The sequence below is a fragment of the Chinchilla lanigera genome, unplaced genomic scaffold (assembly GCF_000276665.1).
Source record: "Chinchilla lanigera isolate Chin_1 unplaced genomic scaffold, ChiLan1.0 scaffold00014, whole genome shotgun sequence".
Taxonomy (NCBI): Eukaryota; Metazoa; Chordata; class Mammalia; order Rodentia; family Chinchillidae; genus Chinchilla; species Chinchilla lanigera.
In genome coordinates, this window is record NW_004955415.1 from 28614145 (window position 1) to 28641925 (window position 27781).

The window sequence follows — 27781 nt, forward strand, 5'->3', positions numbered from 1 at the left end:
GGCAGAAAAATTCTCAATAAATAACTTCTAACCTAGTAATATAATAATGTACCATGTTTTTTAATGTACCATGTTTTTAAAATAAATATACTATCTACAAAATCAGAAACAATTTTTTGAAAAATATCCACATAATCAGCTTAAAAAATACACATTCTAGCATCCTTAGAAGCCAGTACTTCATTTTTCAAAATGTATTAGGCATCAGCTACTCTCCCAGCCTCTGTGTGTCCATGTGTGTGCATGCATGTGTGTGTACATACACACACTGCAAAGACATCTAGTGAATGAGCTGGCAAAGTCTCCTAGGTGATTTTGTCCTCTGACCTTTCCCCTTCAAAACTATTCTTAATGTTTCATTTGAACTAATTTTATCTGCTTTAAATAACAGGGAAATGTTGGGTTCCCACCCCTTTCACCACCTTAAGCGACACTTTTGTTGTGTGAATCCTCATTTCTTTTTGTTTCCGTTTGAGTTTTAGTTTTTTTGAGACAGGGTCTCACTATGTATTTCAGGATGGCCTTGGACTCACTATGTAGCCCAGGCTGACCTTGAACTTGCCGCAATCCTCCTGCCTCAGCCTCCTGAATGCTGAGATTACAGGTGTGTCACCATGCCCAGCAAGTCCTCATTCCTTATAGAGGGAAAACTTGAGGAGCTAAGTTAGAAAGTCCTTTTGTATATGTGAATACAATTACAACAATATGTTATGCCTTAAATGATTTCTGAGTATATAAGCCATGGTTCCCCTTTATCGCTGAGAGATGAGGTCCTTTAGTGGACCCACATAATTAAAAGCACTTATTAGGAAATGTTACACCTCTTGCAATACAGCCACCACCAATAAGAACAAAGTGACTATCTGACTTAAAAGTAATCAAAAGTGTCACTATGAAAGAGACTGTGCGGCTACCTGGGGATGTCGCCTACACGCAGCCCAGACAGTACTTACCAAGTACAGGTTTGTAGATGTTTGTTAACTTAGTAAATGATGGAAATAAATGAGGAAGATAATACTTTCGAAACAATGTAAAAAGAAATTTAAAACCAGTATCTTGATTTTCCTTATTCTTCCACTCCAAGCTTGCAGCCTTTGGATAATATGTGGAAAAGAACATATGTATATTTACACTTCAAATTAACATATATGAAAATGAAATGCTGTTATGATTAAAATTTCTATCCTAAACTTCTAAAAATGACAAATAATATTGACAAGCATGTAATAAAATCATATTTTAACAAAGCTCAAAAGATGACACGAATGGATTTCACAAAAGAAATATGGTATCATATCTTTTCAAATTTGCTCTACTACCTAATGCCATATTCTTCCATGTGTTCTTTGTAACAATTAAACATTCCTTGTGTCTTAAAAATTTTAATCAGAAAAAATCAAGTTACTTTCTTCTCTCAGTTCAAAAAAGGCCATTTATAAATGAAGAGGAGTGAAAGAAGTCCTCTTCTTTCATCCAATGTTATCTAAACACACAATCAATATCAAAAGGAAGAAGTTACAGAATCGTGGCAAGCACACTCTCATGAAGAACAACACACAGGCTCAGGTAAACTCAGACTGTCAGCCCAGCTGCAGGTTAAGTTTAGGCTTTCACAGTGTTGAAATTACATTCTGTCCCTCAAAAGCCCAGACAGTGGGAGCACCCCAAAACAGCTCAAGAGTTTAACACTAACCCCCCAAACCACGGGCAGCCTGTCACAGAGGCAAAGTCACCCTCATATTACCAAGGGAAAGACGGCATAGAGGCTTACGGAGGACCTATCAGTGGCTCTGAACACTTGTTAGACCAAAGCAGAGCTTCTGGCCCCCTTTACTGCAAGTCCACACAGGAAACAACAGTACCTGAGGTCAAGGGAGGAGAGCACTTTGGTCAGCCTGGGGCAGAGGCACTCAGTGTCCGTGCCCTGTCAGGGGCTCTGCTCTGACAACTCGCCCCAACTGACAGAAGAGAAGGCAGGAGGAAGGTATACACATGCGCAGAACTCATGCACACAAGGCGTGGGGGTGGGAGGTGCCATGGCTTAGACCTAGACTGTCCCCCATTTCCAGCATTCAGGGACGGGCTTTTGGAAGGTGTCTAGGTCATGGTGGTGCTGTGCTCATCAGGGCACTGATCTACTGACAGTGCACAGTTAAACATGCTGTTAGGAGATGGGGCCTGGCCAGAAGGAGTGCATCACTGGGATGTGCGGGTGCAGGGACATCTCCTTCCCCAACTCTTCCTCTCTCTGCCTCCGGGTTGCCAAAGGGTGAGCAGCTTTCCTCCATGCTGCTACACCCTTCTCTTGTGATGTTGCTGCCTGGAACTCAGCCATCCATTGACTGAGTCCCCTGAACCATGAGTTGTGTTTCTTTAAGTTGTGGGTTTCAGGCATCATGTCCAGCAATGAGAAAGTGGACTAATATAGGAGGTTCACAGTGTGTTTACAAACCCCTACCTTACATCAACGCTACCTCTCTGGACAGAGGGCTTGAGGGGTCATGTGACTTATGTGAGGTCACAGAACTCGTAAGTGCCACATCCAGAATGATAACCTAAAACACTCAAGTTCTGGATGCTCTGTGCTAACTTCCGGGACAAATGGAAAGCTCAACCACTTGTGACCCAGCAGCACTGGAAAGGATGAATAGGAGTGGAGCTTCTGGAAAGAGGCAGAATTCCCTCACGGGACTCTTCGGATTTTGATGTTATTCTGACCCTAGTGTTGGCTAAAGGAAATGGGGAAAGGCAGATTTCCCAACAAGACTGAGTAGTCAGAAAGCGGCCAAGTACTTGGGAAACAGCAGCGAAAAGCACTGCTTCCCAAAGAAAAGTGGAAATCTGGAATGCACAGAGACAGAAACGGAGAGGGAGAGGCAGGCAGGCAGAGAGACAGAGAGAGATAGACACAGACACACAGAGAGAGACTGACTAGAAAAAAAATCACGAGACAATCCAACAAAGGCGGGGTAGTCATGTTAAATCACCTCAAAGAATGAGTAGAGCAAAACATGAAGTGTGCCCTCCTTCCAGATGGAACCCCACACCCACCATGGCCCAGGACCCAGTGTTGTAGCTGTGATAGGAGAGAGGGCAAGGGACAGCGGGTATCAAGGAACGCTGGGCAAGGAAGCGGGTGTGGCAAAGAGGAGATTGCTGTAGCACCCTAGCCAGGAAGCTAAGGTCAGAGATGAGGCCCACCAGGAGGGAGATAAGGGTAGGACAACTGTTGGTAGAATTTATCCTAACTTTGCTGACATTCAGAAATTCAGACCAAGTGACACAAATCGCCTGGTAACATTATCAAGCAATGGTTTCAGTTCTGTGTGCCACTGGTGAACCCAGAGAAGGACAGTGTGGCCAAGCTGGCCATGCTCAGGGGCAGTGGCCTGCATACCAGTCCCCCGCTCAGCCCTGGGGAGAGGGGTTGCCTCCTCTCACCCTGTCCTGCTGGGTGGACACAAGGGACCAGGAAGGGATAAAGGAGAAGTAGGTCTGGCACACTCAGGTAAAACAGTATGTGTGTTTGGTCTCTCCTACAAAGGTACCCATGCTGAGTCTGTGCACATCACCTGCAACCACCTCAAAGAAAGAATATGGAGACACAGGAGAAAGGAGGTGACATTTTCTCCTTCCTCCTGGGAACCAGTCCTTCACTGAAATAGCTACAGCTCTTCCTCTGACCTGAATGACCATATACTTCAACAGTATCTGAAGGAAAAAGCAGGTTTGGTCCTCGGTGGTCTTCTCCCCTGAGACGGCTGGCAGGAGTGGAGCTATTTCTTCTGGATATATCTTTGCTGCAGGTTGGAAAATAAGGAGAGCTCTTTCACTTAAATTCAATTTAAACAGTATTTACTCAGGGTTTTAAAAAACAGGCTCTATGAAGATATAGGTGTCACCCCCCAGATGGTCACAGCAACTCCAAGCTGGTGTGCGTGAAGGACCCCTCCGGCAGGCCACCCCTTCCCTCTCAAACTCCGCTTCTGCCAGCTGAGAGCAAATGCCAGCTATGGTAACAATGTGATGTGCGGCAGCAAACCATGGCCCTCGGGAGACGCCATGAAGACTCAGGGACACAAATGGCCACTGAGGCCACTGCTGTCCTGCTACCAATGCTGCACAGCAGGCACAGCTGGCAAAGGAAGACAAATGCCCACTTCTGGAAGGAGCCAGGGTACTGAGAACAGCAGCAGCAGTGCTGACGGCAGGTTGTAACCTCAGTGGAGCGAAAGACAGAAAAGCACTCAGACACCGGGAGCCCACTTCCCGTCACTCCAACATCTGTCCCTCCCTGCCATTCCTGCTTCCATCACTTCACTAAATTCCTCCTATCATCATTTCAGATAAAATAGTCTCCAAGTCTGCAGAGCCCAACGTTTGTGAGAATCTACTGAGAATTAAGGGAATAATTCCTCTTCAGACCGTCCCTGGATTTCTAGTCAAGAAAATGAAAACCCCAGGAATTCCTGGTGTAAGTTTGAGAGTGATTTCCCTGCAAGACCTGGCACCCACTTACCATCAGCTACACTAGGGCTGGGATTGATGAGGGTCTCCAGCGTGCAGGGCCCCCTGGAGGACAAGACCGCTGGGAAACCAGGCACGAGGCAAGCAAAAATCAGCACCTGCTCTTCTGCACAGTTTGTCTGAAGTGCTTGAAGCCACAAAAGAAACAGCCTGATTCCTTCACATCTTATCTAAAAACAAAATGAAAATGTATTTGTAGAAATGTGCTGTAATGGGTATCAGTCTTAACAAAGCAAAATTAGAGGTCAAAGGCACTGGAGTACACCACATTCTTCCCTCAGTGAAGACAGCAAGGTGCTGCAGGACACCACAAAAGTTAGCCTTCTGGAGCCAGCAGGCCTGGGTTCAAGTTCAGCCTCTGCCACTTTCTAGCTATGACCCACAGGGAACCACTTCGCTTCTCTAGGCTTGAGTCTCTCCTTCTACAGAACAGGGACAGCAATTTCCACCACAAGGATCATTGCAAGGACTGAGTGACTTAGGACACACAAGGCACATAAAGCACAGTCTGCCTCCCATTGTGTACTGTGTATTTCCTGTTTAGAGTATTTCATTCTGTAACCCTCAGTGCTCAACTAGCCATGAAAACAACAAAGATAATCTCCCTGCAAATTTATACTGTGCTTTTTATAGAATTTTGGTTATGTCTCTGACATGTTGCTATTTATGTGTTTGAAAATACTTGGAGCGCAAGGAGGGCACTCTCCACCTGCCTAAATCTATCCCCTGCAGGTATATCCTAAGTCTACACCTGCACCTGCTCCACACAGTCAGCATCACCTGGGAGGAGAGACATCAACACAGGTACATGTGTCCTTTTTCTTTCTCTATGCTTACTTTCAACTTCAGCTTACTTCTAGAATCTGAAGTACTCATCTCTCCTTTTCTGTATTTCTAAATGGTTGAAAAAATGTTCATAAGAGAAGCTATGTAAGAAAAAGAGAACAGAAAATGTGTCAGATACAGCTGAAAGATGTGGTGCGCTCCAAATCCAGACAACTGGAGAGACTGCCTCATTGCCTCAGTTAACTCCAGGTGGCAGTGGTTCCTCTGCAGCCAGGGCTGCAACTGTGAGCCAGACCCAAGGCTCTGCAGGAAAACCAAGTGGCAGAGAATAAGAGGTGCACACAAGCACATGCGTTCATGTCTACACACGTAAGAAAAGCTTTTGATGCTGCAGCTGGCCATGGTGCTACCCCATTAACTGAGTGGGTGCACTGTGTGCTCCCAGACATGGCCCTAGACCCCACAACTGCTCGGCATGACTGCCCATGGGTACCCACCCCGTCTCCTCCTCTAGCAAGAAAATGAGTAGGAATACTGAGCACCCAAACAGCTCAGCCATCAGACAAAAGTGCTGCTGCTCTCTCCAGATATAATCCAACAATGCTTAACAAGAGGAAAGCGTCTACTGAATTCTATCACAAGTCCTCAATTGTTTACGTTAACTGGATTTAACATAACTAGATAGAAATAAGGCTAACAGTAAACAACCTAATGGGGTAACAACCTAATGGTGTTGTTGCTGTTATTGTGGTTGTTGTTTTGAGGCAGGGTCTCTCTGTGTAGCTCAGCCTGGCCTTGAACTCACTATGTAACCCAGGGTGACCTCAAGCTTGAGGCAATCCTCCTGCCTCAGCCTCCTGAATGCTGGGATTACAGCCATGCATCACCATGCCCGGCTCTAATGGCCAAACTATAAGATTATTCTTTTTTTAAAAAAAAGAAGGAAACAGAATCTACAGTGGCTACAGAGGCTAGAAATACAGTGTTTCTTTTACTCAATATGTAAGAGGCAGTTAACATCAAACTTTAAGTGATTGGCATTGTTGAAAGTGGTATAAACCAAAAATGTTATAGCTTATTAAAGGCAGGCACACAACTAAATTAGCTACAGTGAGTGATCTCCCCCCCATGAGATACTCCTCCCAGGCAGGCTTCAATCTGCCACTCATGTTTTGGGATCACCTTATCCCAGCATCGGGTGACATACATGGTTATAAAAAGTATTCTTGTTCTCAAACAAGCCAATTTTGACCTAATTCCACTATCAATCTGCTACAAATGAACAAATGCTCAAGACTGAGGCTCTGCCACTCTTTTCCCCTATAATGGTTCTCAAAATTAGGAAACTGAATTCAGAGAGGACTGTAGTTGTAACCACCAGATTGCCGCCATGGGGAGAACTGTGCTCGTCAGAGCTGACACATGGAGTGTCATGGAGCGCTGATACATGGAGCACCACCTTCCCTTTCAGATGACAACCTGGACCGCTCAGCCTGGGCCCTCAGCTGCCCTCAGCAGGAGCACAGTAAGACCTCAGTGCCAAGCTCCAGAGTTGCCTTCTCCTACTACTACCTGAAAAGTGCCTCACAACAACTCACCATGTAAGAACAAAGGTTGTCTAACAGTAAGGAGCACAAAATTTCCCCAAAGTTAAAACTAAGCCAAGTGGCTTGAAAATATATTTTTAAAATATATGCTTGCAATACATAACCATCCCATTCATCTTGGGGAATGGCACACACACACACCACACCCCGATCATGTCCTCCTGCCACTCCCAAGATGTCCCGCCCACCTCCACAGTCTACCTCCTTTCCCACATCCTGTTGTTTTGTTTTTTGTTTTCTTCCCTACGGGGATAAATGGATCCTGAGGCCATAATACTAAGTGAAATAAATCAGACACAGAACATTAAATATTGCATGGTACTCTAATGAGAAATCTAAATTATAAATTTAAAGAGTAAAACAAAAGATCTGTTTCCCCAAAATAGCCTAACTTTGTTATTTCGTGGCATTAATAAATTTAGAAGTAATGAAAAATGTCATTACATTTTTTTCTAAAATAAATACCTTTATAGAATTTCCAGTGTGTAGAAGCTTCTTTAAAGTTGAGCCTGAAAATTTAAAACAATGAATTAGACATAGAGCATACGAATATCTGTGATCTGTTTTTAAAAGATCAGCTCTAGAAAGAACTGAACTTTGATAAAAGGCATTAAAATAAAGGATGCCCTTCAGAAGTAAGCAAAGCGATGTCATACAAGGAAAGATATTTTTAAGACAAAAGCACTTCAGCTTTGTTCCTCTTTAAAACCTTTTTAAGAGTCAAAATGATTCATATTGCAGTAACACAAATGCCCTGTATATTATGTGCAAATATGTTTTGTCATACCTAACACGAAGGGTTTTTCTAAATATTTAAAGGTAAAAACAACGTACAACTGCTGCTCACAAAACACTTTTACAAGAACATTTTACAAATACACAAGATGGCATGTTTCTCTCATGGCAATGACGAACACATTTCCAGGGCTGGGGCCTTGCATAGATCTTCTAGCATAGCATGCTGGTGTTATGGCAGAGCTACAACTTAGATGAACTCAGAACTACAAGGACCACTACAAAACTCTAGTGCTCAGCTCCTTGCAGTGATGAAAGTCTCTCTTGGGGTGGAAACACAGAGCAGAGTATTCTGTATGTGCGTTTATGCCCTCCACGGCACCCACTTCATCATCACAGGAGCCACTACAATGAGATCTAACTGCAACAAAGAAGCAACTGGGTAAGGAACCAGGGCCTCCCACAGGCCAGGCAAGTGCTCTACCCCTGAGCCACACCATAGCCACGCACTTTTTAAAACAGAAACATCCTGGGAGGCTTAGGCAAGAGAATTTGCTTTCAGCCAAGTCACATATCTTAAGAGAAAAATAACTTGTATCCCTGATGAAAAAATTTTCCAATATTTAAAAAACAGCCAATTGCATTTATTCCACTAATGTATATGCAAGAGATACTCCATTCTGAAAGGAGCCAGTATCTCACAGTGACTGATACAAGACCCGTCCCTGGGGACATCAGCTGTGCATCTGACAGGTGTGTGGACACCCACAGCAAAACCCCTGCAGTCTGCAGGGAGCAGCCCAAGTCCTGGGAGGCTACCATCCCACCCGGGCTGGGCTCATATTTCCTTCCGGCACCTCCAAGATCAGCAGCTCTTAGGCTGCTGTAACTAAAAGGATAAATGAGTGAGTAAACAAAATGCATTTACATGAACTTAGACTATGAACTTCTAGTATCTGTTGGCTAACTTTCAGTCTGGCTACTTTCAGAGGCAGCAAGAATACGAGGGCTGAGATAACAATGAAGGCTTCACACAAAATTTAAGACACACCAAAAAACTCAGCAACAGAAAAAATGTTTTAATCCGATTTATAATTAATGGCAAAAGTCCACAATGAACAATGCTAAAATTTTAAGTATTAGTGTTATTTTGAGCCTCACAGAAGGCCTGAGGTAAAAGAAAACACATACCTCCGTATACATGTTTTTATGTATGTTTAATGTTTTTATTTTTCCCAGAACACTGAAATAGTTGAAAATATATTTAAAAATTAAAAATCAGGTGCACTAAAACTTGCAGAATTAGCTTAAATATTTTATTTATAATAAAGAATATGTTATTAATTTACTTTCCTGGCTTTAATGGAAACAAACTCTTTAATAATATTATTGAAATCTGCTTCTTTGTTTCGCATTTTCAGTTGTGATAATGGGCATCTTGAACAATGTTTCTTTGACCAAGTAAAAATCTTTTAAAGACTTTTTAACAATATTTTTAAGGCCAGAAATTCATACAGATACTGTTAATCTACTTTAACATTATAAAATCTTTTCTTATTTTACTTTTATCTCTTAAAACTGCCTCTATATAACATGGCTCAGACTAAACAAGCCACGCAGTACCTCACCAGGCAGGGTCACGAGGGCAGTGGGCCTCTCTCTGCACCACTGGTGCACAAAGCCAGCATGAAAAGGCCAGTGGAGCAAGAGCCCAGGACTCCCTGGCACTCAAGATCCATGCTGTGCACAACGGAGTGGCAGTCTGCTGAAGGAACTCAAAGTTAACCAAAAATTAGCTAAAAACATAACAAGGACCCAGATGCAAAACATGATTACAGAACTGCTAGAAGAAAACATACGACATCTTTATGACTTCAGGTTAAACATAGTCCACAAAGAAAAAAAAATGATAAATTGGATTTCTTCAAAATAAAAACTTAATCTTCAAATGACACTATTAAGAGACTGCAAAAATAAGACAGGGAGAAAATATAGAGTAGGTAAATATCTGGTAAAAGACTTGTACAGACTATGTAAAAAATTCCCAAAGTTCAATATTAAGAAAATAACCCAATGTTTAAATTGTGCAGTAGACTTGAACATACAGGCCACCAAAGACATACAGATGACAAGCACATGAAAAGATGCTCAAGATTATTAGTTAATGATATATTACTGCCACTAAAATTTAAAACAGAAAACAAGTGTTAACTGGACGGGCACATTGCTTATGGGAATATTATCATGGTACGACAATTCTAGAAAACCACCAAGTGGTTCAATATCACCTTTATATGAGTCAGCCACTCTATCCCTAAGAGATGGAAAAGCATACATCCACATAAAGACTTGTGTACAAATACTTACAGTAGCTTTATTTGTAACAGCCAAATACTAAAAACAACCCAAATGTCTATCAATGAGCAGATGAATAAACAAATCACAGCAAAACCACACAATAGAATATATATTGTTCAGAAATTTACAAAGGAATGAACTATTAAAACATGCAACAAACTAATCTTAAAATAATTACACCAAGTGAAAGATGCCAAACAAACAACAAAAAGCACGCACTGCACGACTGTATTTATATAGGACTCTGGAACATGCAAGCTAGTCTGAATGACAAACAGCCCCCAGTGGTTGCCTGGAGACAGGGCAATGAGGGGAAGGGAGAGTGGGATTGCCAGGGATGGGAAACTTTCCGGGTTGGGGTTGATGCCTGTGCTCATTATCCCAGTGGTAGAGATGATGTCATGGGTATATACCTATGTCAAAACTTTTCAGAATGTGCATTTTCAATATATTCAATTTACTTTATATTCATTTTAATCCCAAGAAAACTGTTCAAAAATAAAACAGGACAGGTGGTCTGGAAGTGAGTTGGGGTGAAGGATCAGGAGGGTGGTGGTTATGGTGAGACAGAGATCTGCACAATGACAAGGGTTAGTAGGTGCAACAGGCTGATGGGTAACTTGGCATGAAGAAAAAGGACTAGGGGAAAACAAAGCCACAGGAAGTAAAAGGGCAAATGAGGGGAGACTGGAAAGCTTGGAGGCAACAAGGAAAGAGAGGGTGGTAGGCACAATCCAGGGAGAGAGAGTTCCACAGAGCAGGTGGTAGCCAATGTCAGGACTTGGTGTGGAAAAGAAGACAGACCATGATCTCACCCCTCTACTCCTGGGAGAGAGAGAGGAGCCTCAAGAGAAGCCAGGTTTCAGAAGGCCAAGAGGTGAGAGCGAGAGGCTGAAGCTGCAGGGCTGTCCTTCAACTGGGAGAGCAGCCTGCACCCCAGCAGTGCCATGAGTTCCTGCCAATGCTCGTGAAACTGCAGAGATGGAGGCCCCAGGCTCAGCGCAGCCAGGCTGTGATGCATTATTGCAGGGTCCTCGTGTCAAGGGCATGGGCCTGACTTCAAGGCCACCAGGGAAGGATGCTAGACTCAGGTTTGGAGGAGAGGGCAGGACCCTGGAGAAATAACGCTGTGTTCACATCACAGGTGATGTGGGGCCACACTCATGAAAAGCCAAAACCAAATGTCAGCTTAGTAATGCACTTGTCTTTTACACCATGTATAAGAGAAACCTGGCCAAAGAAACCAGTAACAATTCACAAATATAAAAAACATACGTAAGTATTCAGATGCGTGAGTTTTCCACTGGCCCCACTCCTTTAAGCACTAGGGCTATATTATTTTATTTTTCGGGTCACTTATTCTTAAACATGTTTGCTATAAAACATCTCTAGTACATGTTCTCTCCCCCACTCAAGAAATACTTCTTGAGTTCAGGCACAGGACTGTACATTGAGCAAGATGAGAAACCTTTCTGGGGGAGCAACATGCCCTTTGGGAGTGGACAACACATAACTTCAGTCCCGTGTTGATGACTCAGGGGCACATGAAGGGATTCCACCACCTGCTCTTGCATCAGTCTCTCAGTTTTGCTGCTGATGCCATTCTCTGTCATTCCCCTCCCTGTCCTTTCCCATCGTTACTATGTCAAACAACTACTGCTCCCACCGAGACTTACTGGCCTAACAAATGATTTCAGGAAATGCTTGACAAACAATTTTTCAATTTGCACTCAGTATTAGAAATCTGCAAATAGCTCAGTCTTGGGTATCATGCATCAGTCTTGTGTGTCAGCCACAGATCTTTTTGCTCTCCAAACCTCACTTGAAGAGCACCTCTATATGCTTGGAAGGAAAACCCATGTTGGTTTCACACTGCAAAACACAGAGCTCAAATATGTTTTCTCGCTCAGTGATTTATACCCAAAGCCAGCCATTTAAAAACCAAGCCAAGAGAAACTACAGACTATTTTAACTCCTACAAACTGTTTTAAGAGAAACAGAATGGCTCTGACTGATACCAACAAAACAAAATGACATGACAAAAAATAAAAAGACTGAGCACTGTGGTATTTGTTGTCTCAAATTACTTTCCCCTTCTCAGGACAAAATGTGGCTGTCGGGCAGACCTAAGAGCTCCCGGAGTAGAACAAGGGGCTGCTCTCATTTGGGGTCTCCCTGTGGAGCCAACTGTCACAACCAGTGTGGGACAGGAAGCACACCGCCTCAGTGGTGTTTTGACCCAGACTGCAAGGTTCTAACGCAACACTGCAGAGATCCTGGACTCTCTCTCTGTGGCCACAGTGAACACAGAACACTGACTCCTGGCCCCCAGCCACTGACTGCACACGGCTCTGTGCAAGGTAAGATGCCAAGGGTGAGGAGCCAGGGCACAGCCCTCTCCTTATGGAGCTGGTGCTGCCCTAAAGATTTTAGTCTCTACAACAAACTTGGTCAAGACTTCAAAAACAAATGGCAACTAATAGTTCTAACAAATCCTAATAAACCAGAAAGAATACAAGAGCTACGGTGAGGCACATAAAACGAATGTGTATAATTACCGTGATAGTGAATTGATTGTGTCAACACTGGTAAGAAATGCTCAACTAAACTGAATCAGCACAGTGTGGGTGTGGCTGAAGGGATCTACTCAAAATCTTCTGGGATTTACTGGGTGTGAGTGACAGCAACCAATAGGCTTGCTGCCTGAATGGTGTAAAAGGAAAACCAAGAAAATTCGCTTCCGTTTCTTCGGAGAAGCTCCAGTCTTCACCTTCACCTTGGATGTCATCCTCAGGCTTCTAGTATAGACCCTTCAGCCTTTGGTGCAGACCAATCAGCCTTCAGTGCAGACCCTTCTACCTCCTGATATGGACTTGCACGGGACACTGCAATGTGCTCTAGGCCTTCAACTGGATCCTTCAGATTTCCAGTGCACTCTTCCACACCTGACTCGGTAGGTAGCCACTGTAAGCCAATCTTGTAAATTCTTATATATTTGTATACCTTGAACCTGTTTCTCTAGTAGGCATTGACTGATACAGTTTTGGAACCAAAAGTGGCTCTAGAGAAATAGAATTCCAAAGCTGAATTTCTATAACAGCATCTGCGGTTCCTGGAGTCAGCAAAAAATTTGATGAGACCTAAAGATGCCATGGTCTCTACTTTTGTGGGGAATACTGATAGTCTTTGGCGTGAACTATTTAAAGTAATACACAGTGAGCCAGGCATGGTGGCACACGTCTATAATCTCAGCACTCGGGAGGCTGAGGCAGGAGGGTTGCCATGAGTTTCAGACCAACCTGAGCTCCATAGTGAGTTTAAGGCCAGGCTGGACTACTAGCAAAACCTTGTCTCAAAATATCAAAAGAAAAAAAGTAATATGCAATTTAGATCTATTTGATTATCCTAATCTACCACTTGTGAAATTTAAGGAATTTAGTGACTCCATATATGGTATTTTTTAATATTTCTGGCAGAGTGGAAAATATAATGTTAGCTGGTTACCTTAGCATTTCTGGACAAACTACTGAAGGAAAACAATGAGCTCAAAACATCCATAGGAAATCTAAAGTCTTCTAACTATGAGGACAAATTGATAAGGGCAAATAAGAAGCTCAAAGATTCAAATTCCCAGCTCCAAAAACACATAGAAAATTTAAAGTTTCTAAGTGTATCCTGAAAGAAAATCGCCTCTCTTTTAGCCACAAGGCCAATTTTGCAGAAAACCAAACACAGGCCCTCCTAATTCAATTGACTGAAATACAGCTTAAGTTGAATGCTCACTCTCAAGAGTATCTGAAGCAAAGATGAGGGCACTGATTGGAAAAGAATGGGATCCAGTAAGCTGGGATGGAGATGTGTGGGAGGAACCTGAGGAAGCTGAGGATGTTGAGTTTCTAGACACTGATGAGATTATTTTGCCAGAGAAAGAGATTTCCCCACCTGCAGTGGCAGAGACATCCCCAACCCCACCCCCTGGAAGTGTTGGCCTCTCCTAGAATACCTGGGGAAATTAAGCATGTGTTGACCAAGCAGAATAATGCTGACACTCCTCAGGACCCATCCTCACCACCCACATTTGCCCCTAGACCTATAACCAGGCTCAAATCGCAGAAGGCTCCTAAGGGTGAGGTACATAGTGTGACCCATGAGAAGGTCTGCTATTTTCCAAAAAAACTTCTTGAGTTCTCTGTTACAAGCAGAGCCCTGATGAGTGTGGGAATGGATTTTACTGGTGTGGGATAATGGCAGCAAAAATATACACCTGGATCAGGCTGAGTTTGTTGATATGGCCCATTAAGCAAAGATTGTGAATTTAATGTTGCAGTTCGTGGAGTAAAGAAAGGTTAACAGTTTATTTGGTGGGTTGGCAGAAGTATGCATCAAAAGATGGCCCAATGTGAATGACTTAAAGATGCCTGATATTCCATGATGTACTGCTGATGAGGGGATTCAGATGCTCAGTTGAAATCAGAATGCTGGAGTGGATCCAGCATGTTCAACCTAATCCTCCACACTAGGATTATCCAGAAAATGTACCTTCACTAACACCTTGAGAAACAGATTTGTGAGGGGAACACCAGCATCCATAAAAAGCCCTGTCACTGCTCTTCTCTGTATGCCAGACCTTACAGGGGAAACTGTGGTTATTCAACTGAGAAACTTAAAGGCAATAGATTTAACTGGATCCTGGAGTGGCAGGGATCAAGAGAAACCATTCAATCACCAAAGGCAAGGTGCGTGCACTTATGATAGTGGATAGCAGAAGTGCAGCAATGATCAGAATGGTCTGACATTTGTAGACCTACAGAGTTGGCAGATCAGCCATGGTGTTTTCAAAAGTGAAACACACAGAGAGCCTACAAAGATTTTACTGGATTTATACAATCAAAAAAAAATGGAAGGGCAAATGAACAGAAACCTATTTCAAACTGTAGTAATAGGGACTCATGGCCCCGCAACCAGTTCCTGGATTTGAGCCAGTTTAGAGGCACAGAACCCTATGAAGGAAGGAAGGCTGGGTCCCTTTGAGGAAGGATCCTGGTGTACCACCAAAACTTTATATGGTCAAGCTTTCTCCCATCCTTCCCCAAAGGGACCTAAGGCCTTCTACCAGAGTAACAGTATACTAGGGGAAGGGAAATGAACATTTTGGGGACTACTGGACACTGGTTCTAAACTAATGCTGATGCCAGAGGATCCAAAACATCATTGTGGCCCTCCAGTAAAAGTACAGGCCTATTGAGACCAGGTGATCAATGGAGTTTTAGCAAAGATCTGACTCTTTAGCAAAGATCTCAGTGTCCAGTAGATCCTCCAATCCATCCTATAATCATTTCTCCCAGTCCAGAATGCATAATTGGGATAGATATACTTAGTGCTTGGCAGAATCCTCACACTGGTTCCCTATTCTATAGTGTGAGGGGTATTGTGATTGCAAAGGCAAAATGGAAGCCGTTAGAGTTGACTTTACCTGGTAAGATAGTAGACCAAAGCAATATTTCCTTAGAGGGACTGCAGAGATTAGTGCCACTATCAAGGACTGTAAGGATACAGGGTGGTGGTCCCCACCATATCCCCATTTAATTCTCCCATTTGGCCTATGGAGAAGATGGATGGGTCTTGGAGAATGATGGCAGATTACCATAAACTGAATCAAGTGGTGACTCTGATTGCAGCTGCTGTACCAGAAGTCATGTCCTTGCTTGAGCAGATTAACACATCTCCTGGTAGTTGGTATGCAGCTAGTGATTTGGCAAACGCCTTCTTCTTCATACCTATCCATAAGGCCCATCAGAAACAATTTGCTTTCAGCTGGCAAGGCCAGCAATACACCTTTACTTTCCTACCTCAGGATTATATTAACTCTCCAGCCCTGTGTCACAACTCAGTTCACAGGGATCTTGATCACCTCTCTCTCCCACAAGGTATCACACTGGTCCACTAAATTGATGATACTGTATTATGTTGATTGGACCAAGTGACTAAGAGGTGGCAATCACTCTGGATTTGTTAGTTAAACATTTGAGAGCCAGTGGATGGAAAATAAATCCAACCAAAATTCAAAGTCCTTCTGCCTCAGTGAAATTTCTAGGAGCCCACTGTCATGGTGCATGTAGAAATATCCTTTCTATGGCAAAAGATAAGTTGTTCCATTTTGCTCCCTCTACAACCAACAAGAGACACAACACCTAGTAGACCTATCTGAATTTTAGAGGAAACATACTACTCACTTAGGTGTCTTACTCTGGCCCATTTACCTAGTGACTTGGAAAGTTGCTAGTTTTGAGTGGGGCCCAGAACAAGAAAATGCTCCTCTACAGGTCCAGGCTGCTGTTCAGGCTTCTCTGCCCCTGGGGCCACATGATCCAGCAGATCCAGTGGTACTTGAGGTGTCAGTGGCAGATAGGGATGCTGTCTGCAGCCTCTGGAAGGCCCCCATAAGTGAATTGCAGTGGAGGCCTTTAGGATTTTGGAGTAAGATTCTGCCATCATCTGTAGACAACTACTCTCCCTTTGATAAACAGCTCTTGGCCTGCTACTGGGCCTTAGAGGAAACTGAACACTTGACCAAGGGACACCAGGTCACCATGTGACCTGAGTTACCTATCATGGCCTGAGTATTATCTGACCCACCAAGTCATAAGATTGGATGTGCACAGCAACAGTCTATCATTAAATAGAAGCAGTATATTTGTGATCGAGCCAGGGCAGGTCCAGAGGGTACAAGTAAACTACATGAGGAAGTTTCCCAGATACCTATGGCTCCTACACCTGCTATATTGCCTTCTGTTTCCCAACATGCACGCTGTGGGGTGGGGCAGGGCCTGCTTTATGGATGGTTCTTCATGTTATGCAGGAACCACCTGCAAATGGACAGCTGCAGGATTACAGCTTCTGTCCAGGACATCCCCGAAGAACAGTGGTAAAGGGACATTTTCATAGTGCACAGAACCTTAGGCAATGCACCTGGTAGTACATTCTTCCTGGAAAGAAAAATGGCCAGCTGTGTGTCCGGTATACTGATTCATGGGCTCTAGCCAATGGTCTGACTGGTACTCAGGAACTTGGAAGGAACAATGAACATGACTAGAAAATTGGTGGCAAAGATATTTGAGGAAGAGATATGTAGATAGACCCCTCCATATGGGGAAAGGACATAAAATTATTTGTATCCCATGTAAATACTCACCAAATAGTGACCTCAGCAGAACAGGATTTTAACAATCAAATGATAGGATGACACAGTCTATAGATAGTGGTCAACCTTTTCTTCAGCCACTTCAGTCATTGCCCAGTGAGCTTATGAACAGAGTGGCCGTGATGGCACTGATGAAGATTATGCACGGGCTAAGCAACATGGATTCCCACTCACCAAGGCTGATCTGATCTGGCTATAGCCATGGCTGATGCCCAATATGCCAGCAGCAGAGAGCAACACTGTGTCCCCAAATATGGCACCATTCCCAGGGATGATCAACCTGCAACCTGGTGGCAGGTTGATTATATTGGTCTTTTTCTATAACGGAAAGGACAAACATTTTTCCTTACTGGCACAGAATAAGTATTCTGGATACGGATTTGCCTTCCTTGCATGTAATGCTTCTACCAAAACTACCATCCGTGGAGTCAAAGAATGCCTTATCCACTGTCACAGAATTCCACACAGCATTGCCTCTGACCAAGGAACACATTTTATGGCCAAAGAAATGAGGGAATAGGCTCATGCTCATGGAATTCACTGATCTTACCATGTTGTTCACCATCCAGAAGTCGCTAGATTGCTAAAAGGATGGAATGGTCTTTTGAAGACAAAGTTACAGTGCCAGGTAGGTGGCAATAGCTTGTAGGGTAGGGGGAAGGTTTTTTAAGAGGCTGTATTATGCTTTGAAGCAGCAGTCACTCTATGTACTGTGTCTCCCATACCCAGGATTTACAGGACCAAAGTCAAGAGGTGGAAGTGGGAATGATACCACTCACCATTACCCATAGTGACCCACTGCCAAAATTTTTGTTTTCTGTTCCCACAACTTTATTCTCTACTGACTTAGAAGTCTTAGGTCCCGAGTGGAAAAGGCTTGCACCAGGAAGTACAACAATGATAACACTGAGCTGGATGCTAAGACTTCCCCCTGGTCATTTTGGTCTCCTCACACCTCTGAGGAAACAAGCTAAAAAGGGAGTCACAGTGTTGGCAGCATCCATCTTAAGCTCCAGACTGTCAAGGGGGATTGGACTATTATTCCACAATGGGGAAAAAGAATGTACTTAAACTGCAAGAGACCCGTTAAGGCGCCTCCTAGTATTACAGTGCCATTATTGAGCTCAAGGGAAACTACAACAACCCAATCCAGGAAGTATGACAAATGGTCCAGAACTTCAGGAATGAAGGTATGGGTCACCCCACCAGGGAAAGAACCAAGTCCCACTGAGGTGCTTGCTGAAGGTCAAGGGAATACGGACTAGGTAGCAGAAGAAGCTAGTTCTAAATACCAGTTATGACCCCGTGATCAGTTACAGAAATGAGGATTATAATTGTAATAGGTCTCTCCTAATATGCTTCCTATGTAATATGGTGATCAACTTAATACTGGTTCTTAATTAATGTTAAACCCATGTTATAATATTCAAGTTATGAAATGTTAGGAATAAGCATCACCCAAAGAAAACTTGACTTCTATTCTTGGAGGGAGTTAGTGAATTTCTGTTCATATAAAGGATAGTTGTAACTATCAGGGGTAATTATGAAAGTGTCCTTGTATCCGGACACTATGGTTTAAGGAAATGTGTCCGGTTGTCAAGCTGACAAGGGGTGGATTATGATAGTGAGCTGACTGTGTCAATTTGAAACGCCCAATCAAATTGGATCAGCACAGTTCTGGGTGTGGCTGAAGGGTGTTGGGAGCAGCTGAGGCTGGAAAGTAATTACATGTTCAGGAGGAAGCCAGCCCAACCTGAGAACACAGGAGCTCCTCAAAGCATGTAATAAGCCACTATAGCTTGTTGACTGATCGCTGGGCAGCAAGGCAGAAATTAACCAACCTCTCAAGGGTATAAATAAATGCTCTACTGTTCTTGGGCAGGTCCCCTTCTCAGCTCAGTAGAGAGAGGACCTTCGCCTGATCCCAGCTTTTTTGTCTCTTGTCTATTTTTTCGTCATTTTCGCCGCCATTCCTTCCTGGAGTATATCAAGAACCCAATAGATCTGTACAGAAGGGATTTACTACAATTTGCTGGGATTTATTGGGTCTGAGTGATAGCAATCAATAGGCTTGCTGCCTGAATGGTATACAAAGGAAACCAAGAAAAAGACTCATTTCTGTTTCTTCAGAGAAGCTTGTCTTTACATTCACCTTGGATGTCATCTCCTGGCTTCCAGGGCAGACCCTTCACCCTCCTGATATGGATATCCTTCAGCTCTCCAGTGCACAAACAGCCCTTTTGCATTTTTTAGCACCTGACTCTTCGGGAAGCCACTGCAACCCAATCTTGTAAGTTCTTATATATTTGTATTTCTTAATTAAATCAATTTCTCTAGGAAATATTGACTGACACAATGACCAATCCAGACTCTCTTATCAACAATTTTACAATTGAAAACACTGTGACAACTGACGCTTTTTTGAGTAAGTGGGTAGTGAACAGAATCTATGGTGACAACATCTGACAAAGGCCATGTGAGGTTTCCTTACTCCTTCGATGAGGAACATTGGCATCCATCTTAAGCTCCAGAACTAGTAGCTCACTTTAGAGGCAGCTGCAGTGCTATACACAGGCATACATGGGGTTGATATTCCAGATTGTTTGTTTGCTTCGTTGCACAACAATGCAAATACTGCTGATCTAAAACTTTAAGTCTGACCCCAACGCACATCCAACCTGAGGATCTTTGTAAACAAGAGGTGGATCTGTATAAACACCAATTTCTACCAAATGTGACTAATAATGTAAAACTATATGTATGTATGTATACATGTATTTTGAGACAGAGTCTCACTATGTCATTCAGACTGGTCTTGAACTCACTTTGTAGCCCAGGCTGGCCTCGAACTCGCAACAATCCTCCTGTCTCAGCCTCCTGAGTGCTGGGATTACAGGCATGTGCCACCACACTGGGCCCCAAAACTGTATTTATTGGAAAATGGTATATTTGATTCAAGACTTAAGTATGTAAGCATCAGTAATAAATAAGGATGATCTTACATCTGATCAGTGTACAGAGACATCTATTCCATACACCAAGTCAGTAACACACATGCCAAACTGCCAGCTCCAGAGGTGAGTGCTCTGCCATCCAATCATGCAATCTGAGGCCTCTGGTCACTCTTTTTAAGATGCTACAAAACTGGGTAAAAAACTACTCGTGCCAGCAATTGTAACCAGGTTTTGGGTTTTAAGAAGCATGAAAGTAATACCACACAGTGCCTATCAGATGTGTGAAGTTTCACAACACATGCAAATTAATTTTCATATAGTTTTAATGAGTTTATTCATGCAGAGGGGAGCCACTAATCTTCAGATATTCTAAAGTGCTATCTGAGCAAAATGAGTATTGTTTTCATACAAATGATAGAAACAAAATTAAAGAAAGATTATAGCTACCACAGATAAAAACTACTCTATGCAGCTAGTCCTCATTGCCACCCATTCCTGCTATACCATGGAGTAGCACAAATCCCCATGCTGTCTTACTAAATTAGACTTTACATTTAATTTTTTATTTTTACATGAATTTAAATATATAAACTTTTCAATTATGCAAAACTCTATGGACAATTCTAAGATTTAAAGTAAAAATTGTGTGGGTATTTGAAAGATTTAAAGATCTAGGCACTTTCTTAATGTAATGACTTCTTTACTAAGTTTCACAGATATATTTACTATATAATACTTTATTTTCAATTTATAACATAACTAAACAATTGCATTTCTATAAGAATCAGCCACATTTTTTTTGTAAAAATAACCCTAAATTCAAATTAATGTTCTGAAATTTGAATTATCTGTTGGTCACAGCATATTTTTTCAAATTTTGTGACTTTTTATGTATTGATCTCCTACTCAGAAAGCCCATCCCGCACTTATCTGCTCATCTTTTAAGGCTCAGATGGAGCCTTTAGACGCTGAGGTGGGAGGACTGCTGTGAGTTTAAGGCCAGCCTGGCCTACATAGCAAGACCATGTCTCAAAAAACAAAACCAGTCTTGACTCCAAAGATCCAAGGCTTAAATGGAAGGTGCCCCTTTTGAAGCTCCCTCAACTACTCTGAAGAGGATTCTTCAACTTTTCTTCTTAGCTCCTATTATATTTCTTTCACAGTGACAATCACACTGCAATTGTTTTTCTCACCTATCCACTCACTGGGCAAAAGACCTGTCCAAGACAATGATGGGGAGACAGTCTTTGTTTCCTTCACAGAATTGGGAGCCAATGTCTCTCCCTGAATAAATATCTGAATGAATGAATGAATGAATGAATGAATAATCTATACGGTTAGATTCATCATAAGGTTCATGCTGTCCTCCAATATAGCCATTTGGTAAGGAGGAAAAATGTTAGGAAACACTAGATCTTGGGAAGCAGAAGGCCTCAAGCAGACAGTCTTTAAGACAGATGGCAGAATTTACAACCCACACCCCAGAATCATTCCAGCTGGGCTGTGCACAGAATTGGGATGAGATGCTGTTAGGTGTGAACAGAAAGGCCAACAGAAAGGGCAGCTCTGGCAGCTTGCTTTATTTCAAGTTTTCACTGACCACTGCATCCAACAGCATTCTAACAAAATAATTCTGAGTCCATGATACAGGTTTAAAGACCAAGATATTTTTTTTAAGAAAAATGTAAACTTATTTAAGAAAATACCCTAGGTCTGTGTTTCTCAAACTCTATGTGCACAGGTCCCCCAAGCCTGGAACTCTGAAGGTCTGGTGGGGCCTGGGATTCTGCATCTCCCTCAGCTCCAGGGAGGCTGGTGATCTGGGAGTCACACTGCAGGCAACATTGCTGGAGAGGACACAGGTACATGTCCTCCACAGTCCAGGCTGGACTTGTCCTGGGTTTTAATTGTCATATCTGTATTAATGTTCCTTGCTATAAGCTATCTTGATGTTATTAATTATACCAAGCACTACTGGAGATTCTATTTCAAAAGTTTATTTGAGTACTTTTAAGAATTATTCTTACCTATGCTCTGGTAATGCCATCGAAAGAAAATACGTTCAGGTAGAAACTGCAGTATTTTCTGGAAAATAAGAAAAAATTAATGAGATATAAATGAAAATACATATTTTCATTATAGGCCTATATTACTTGTAATATATATCTCAGGAGAGAAAAGAAAAACTATACTAACATAAATACTGTACTTGTAACACAGGTACAATAATATCGTGTAACACTGTACGAGCATTCCCACAGGATAGTTTCTTTTTTTTTTTGAGACAGGGTCTCACTATGCAGTTTAGGCTGGCCTTTGAGCTCACTTTGCAGCCCAGGCTGGTTTCAAGCTTGCAATGATCCTCCTGCCTCAGCCTCCTGAGCGCTGGGATTACAGGCGTGCTGCTACCACACCCGACTAGGATAGTTTCTTTTACATTGCCCCAAACAATCTTCCTTTCCTGAACGATTTAAATAAATTAGTATCCAAGTTTCAATTCCCCCAATGGAAAAAGGAGAAAGAAAAAAAAAGGGGGCCCCCAAGAGATTATTCTATCTTGATTAAATGAAGTCATCACTTAAATATTAGAAGAATAATTTCCAAACTGCCAGAGTCCCTTCTCTTTCACCTTCTTCTATTTCTGTTATCATCATTATTAGTTCCCAAAAAACAACCTGGAAGAAAGATGAACAAAGAGAGGACGAGATTTAAAAAAATGCAGTGGGGAGAAAAATGAAGTCAGTGGCAAGATCTTTGGGAAAGTAATGGCTTGAAAGTACAAGTCTCAGGATTACGTATGAATGGGCCCACCGGCAGATAAAGAACACATGTATGATATACAAGAGTATTTGGTTAATGCCACTATCCTATGTACCCCAGAAAACCCTAGCCAATGAGAATGACTTTTTCCCTCACTCAAGCACAAATTTTGGCAAGTTATTCTTGGGTGGTAAGATTTCTTGTACATTGACTACAACTGCATTTTTTAAAAATACAGAAAATCCCAAACTCATCAAAATATATGTTAGTAATGACATACTACTTTATGATGAAAACCTCTGTTCTAGGTTCAGCTAGACTAATATTCTGATATTTCAAGAATATAACGTCAAAAGTGGATATTCTGACCTTAATAACACAGCTAATAGTTGCTTCCTGTACAGAGTCCACAGAGTCTGTGTGGCCTATTCCCTGGTCTGCACTTGCCCAAGGGTCAGTGACATACACATATACTCACCTCACTGCTCCTCCCAGACAACAAAGGGACAAAGCTACAGGAGCCGCTGCTGGGCAAAGCCACACCAGGTAAACATCCACCAAACAGTAGGGTTTAGGTGATAGAACTTTTCTGCCTACAACTCTACACAATGGCAGACCCCACTTCAAGTGTCACCTCCTCAGCGAGGCTTTTTTGGGTGCTGTCCTGGCCTGGCCTGCTCTTTTCATAGCCCTCCCTCAATCAAAGGACCTGCTCGCTCACCATCTTGGGAACCACATAACCTACACCAGAGCTTGAGAAGCCCCATGAAGGCAGCACTTCTGTCAGCCCCTGGGACAGCCCCACACCTAGAGGATCTCTGTCTGGCATGAAGCAGGCACCCAGTGAATACTCAGCAAATAAATTTTCAATTCTTTTGACTTTTGAAATCATGAAATCATTGGCTTAATGACATACAACCCCAAAATTACTAAAGAAATCCCGACACAAAAATATCGAAGCTGTATAGCTCAAAACCATTTTTTTCAAAGTGTTAGACTGATATATAAATGTACTTGGTTACAAAACTTGTTACAAATTTCTTACATCTACAAGGGTGAAATGTTATGCAAATGTATCAAAGGTCATTTCTGATCATCTATATTAAAAGCAGTACATAGCTCATCACACACTGAAAATCACTAAAGTGAATTCTTCCCATTCTCTTTCTTGAAGGAGAAAGATCCCATTTCAGACTTACACTAGAACTTTTGCTTTTTTTAATTTTAAAAATTAATTCCATTTATATTTTAAACTTAAATTTGTTACTGACAAATACTAATTGTACTTACCTGTGAGGCAGAAGTAATGTTTTGATATATGTATACCTTGTGGAATGAGTCTATCAAGCTAATTAACCTCACGTACTTGTTTTTTTCTAGTGAGAACATTTAAAATCTAGTCTTTCAGGAATTCTAAAACATAAAATCCATTATGAATGCTTAACTGCATGCACCTGACAAGGGGCTGCTTTTAACCCCAGCACTTGGACCAAAACTGCTCAGCCCCTAGCAAGGCCAAGAAGCCCGGTGGCCTTAATCCTTCAGGTGAGGCTGAGCATCATGGGAATGAAAAGCAGGGGCCAGGGACCTTCTCCAGGGGATGAAGAGCATGTCATGCAGGAGGCTAAAGGACACATGGAGCCTGCGGCATGGAAAGGCTTTTCCAAGGAAAAGTATAAGAAGATGAAGGAGGGTGAAAATAAACTCTGGGAGAAGCCAGACAGCAACAAGAGGAAATCTAATTTCTTAATCAGTGCTGACATCAAATCCAAAATAATACTACTAATGAAGAATGCAGAGCAGTGTTATGGCCCAGGCTCTGCGAGAGAACTGGAACCAAGAGATCATTGGGACAACATGGTCCTGTCGTGACTTAACGTTCTTAATGGAATGCAAAGACATGGAGGAGGTAGAACATGTTCTTGCAAAAGAAGCCAAACTGAGATGTCCACAGATGCAAACTGTGATAGCATTTTATGGGAGACTGACTTGGCATCCAAATCTCGAGGATGTGGAGAACAAAAGGAAAGAATCAGCAGAACTAAATAAGTGAAGGTCTCTGCCATTCCTCTTTCTATGCAATGCATTCACCTTGTTGTCTCCTCTCCCCTCTGCCCACCCTCTTCTACCCTAAACACATCCACAGACAGTTGCTTATCAAGGGCTCCACAGCCTCTACCAGCCTCTCATAACTAAGAATCTACCCTCAACTTCTAAGCTGAACTTACTTTCCACACAGAAGTGAGGTCCTGCAGCGCCTGTGTTCCTGTGCCTGGCTTTTAACATTTAGTATAATGTCCTCCAGGTTGTCCATGTTGATGCACATGACAGGATTTCCCTCTTTGTAAAGGCTGGATAATATCCCATTGCTGAGTTAGCCCACATTTTCTTTATTCATCCATGCACTGATGGCCAATGACACTGTTTCCATATGCTGACTGCGTGAATACTGCTGCGAAGAACATGGAGTGCAGATGTCTCTGTGCCACACTGATTTCAACTCTCTGGATCCACACCCAGAAGTGGGACAGCTGGGTCAAATGGTGGATCTAGGTGCAGCTTTTTTCAGAGCCTCCAGCTGCTCTCCAAATGGTACCAATTTCCATTCCCAGTAGTGTGCCAGGGCTCCTTTCCTGCCACTTCCTTGCCAACACTCATTATCTTTCATCTCTTTGATAACAGAAAACATAACAGGTGTGAGGTGATAACTCACTGTGGTTTTAATTCTCATCTCCTTGGTGATTAGTGATGTTGAGCACTTTTTCATAAATGTGTTGCTTTTCTGAGAAATGTCTGTTGCAGTCAACTTATTCTTCTTCTAGCCCATAAGTCTAGCTGGTCTTGCACACCTGGTGTACTGCATTCTATGCTCTGGGGATCCTCACAGTTATGTTCTGGATACATGCTCCAGATTACACGAGGCCAGTGCTTACAAGAGTTCTTATTAAGCTTTCCACAGAGAAATGACTTTTCTATGCCTTCTGATCACCTTTTAATGTAGTGCAACTTAACCTAACAGCCCAATTTTGATATTCACTCAGCTCCTTTTTCTGAGCTCTTCAGCCGACATTCACAAGTGCCTATTCCAAGGCTTTCCCACACTTTTCCTGTCTCCTTCCCCAGCAGTCCATCCGCCTCAGCAACCGGCAGGGCAGGATCTCAGTGTCCCTCCCATGGGTTCTTCTTCAAGGGGACCTGGCACCCCAGCTACATTCCAGGTTCATTTTCTGATCTCATTTTTCCACTCAATTTAAAAATTTTGTATAGAAAACACTGAAACATTAATGATTTATTTAGAGTATGTCTTATCTTGAACTATATGAATGTCTGCCACACCCACTGTTCTTCAGACCTTTAATTTAGTCAGGAAACCAAGGCTGACACTGAGTCGTGTTTTTCAGTTTTCCAAAACACATATGGGTGGTCTTGGCTTAGACTGTCTTTTGTTAGTATACAACAAAGAAAAGCATCTTTTTAGTATTAGGAAAAACAAAAAATATAGCAAAATGATGAGGACACTGGCAGTCTGCCACAAAGTATCTCCAACTTATTCTGAGGTCAGGTTTCTCATCATCCCCACTTCTGGATAAAAGTTTTCAGATTTATGAAATGGATGCACTTTAAAGACACTCAAATGTAAAGTCAGTAAGGTTTGGATATGACACATCATAACCAAGACTACTAAGCTACTAAGAATATTCCCAAATGGACAGAATCTTATACAGCAATCCACAGGCTGAAACAATACACATAGTGATACCGCTTGTGTACCCAAATATTGCATGGCCATATTTTATACACTGAAATCTATGAGGTCAATAAAAATAAAGCCCAACACAACCACCTATGTCTAAATGTGAAGCCTGTCCCTCAGAAAGTCCCAGACAAATCCTCCCTATACTGAGGCAAATATAATCTCGCATTTCCTCTACTGCAGCTGATATTCTCAGCTACACTGCTGTGAATGCCACATAAGCTATTGACACCTTGTTTGTAGTTTCAATGGAGAATAAAATAAAAAAAATTTCAAGAAAGCCACACAGTGTGAATAAATATTACTTTTCTGAAAAACACATGGCTCTATTTAATGCTCAGTGCTCAGCTGCATCTATATGGTAATCCATTATAGCACACTCGAAATCGAAATTAGGTATTACTACTGATCAGCACATCAGGGAATCTGTCATTCTTTTAACTGATTATCCATAGCTCTTTTTTCTTCAGAATCTACTGCATGACCAGGAATAATGTGAAATGTAAGCTGGAGTTTATACAAGATGCTATAGTATACTTTAAAACTGCTGGTTTTCATTTAATTTGTGTGGGATACACCTTTTTCCAAATTATTACGAAATGATTGCAACACATCCCAGTAGACTGATATTGGATTTCCATTCTACTTGGAAAGGCAAGACAGTGAAGAATGAGGAAGTGTCATACACTCATTTCCACAACGTCACCTACCAAAGCAATGACCAACTACAACTACTCACCTAAAGCTGACAGGATAGGGAGCAATGCTTCCTGACTAGCTACATGGCAAGGGTGTTGGGCAAAAAGAGTGCTTCCAGGGAGTAAAAGGGCTGCTTCCCAGGTTACACCTCCTGAGGGACAGACGTCCAGAGACGACGGTGAGAAGTGGTGGTTCACCTGGGGAAAGCATTCTGTGAGGCCTGTGCCTCTGGCACCAGCATGGCTGGTCTCAGAAGAACCTGCAGGCAGGAGCACAGAGGCACACAAGCTCCCATGCAGACCTAAGGAGGACAATTTCTTGTCTGGTGCCTGGCCTGTCTTTGACCTTTGCTCTCTCATGTAGACAGAATATTTTCATTGGACTCTGAGTGTCGATATTT

General features: G+C 42.4%; 1 protein-coding gene across 2 annotated transcripts in view; it reads right to left on the reverse strand.

The window, feature by feature from the left end:
- Ralgapa2 (Ral GTPase activating protein, alpha subunit 2 (catalytic)) overlaps positions 1 to 27781 on the reverse strand; it is a 248630-nt gene that overhangs the window by 199289 nt on the left and 21560 nt on the right. For both annotated transcript variants that reach the window (XM_013512249.1, XM_005380947.2), the window contains exons 4-8: positions 22196 to 22253; positions 7386 to 7429; positions 4520 to 4697; positions 3685 to 3800; positions 954 to 1092 (exon numbers count right to left, since the gene is read on the reverse strand). In XM_013512249.1, the coding sequence (XP_013367703.1) occupies positions 954 to 1092; positions 3685 to 3800; positions 4520 to 4697; positions 7386 to 7429; positions 22196 to 22253 (535 nt within the window). The remainder of the gene's footprint in view (positions 1 to 953; positions 1093 to 3684; positions 3801 to 4519; positions 4698 to 7385; positions 7430 to 22195; positions 22254 to 27781) is intronic.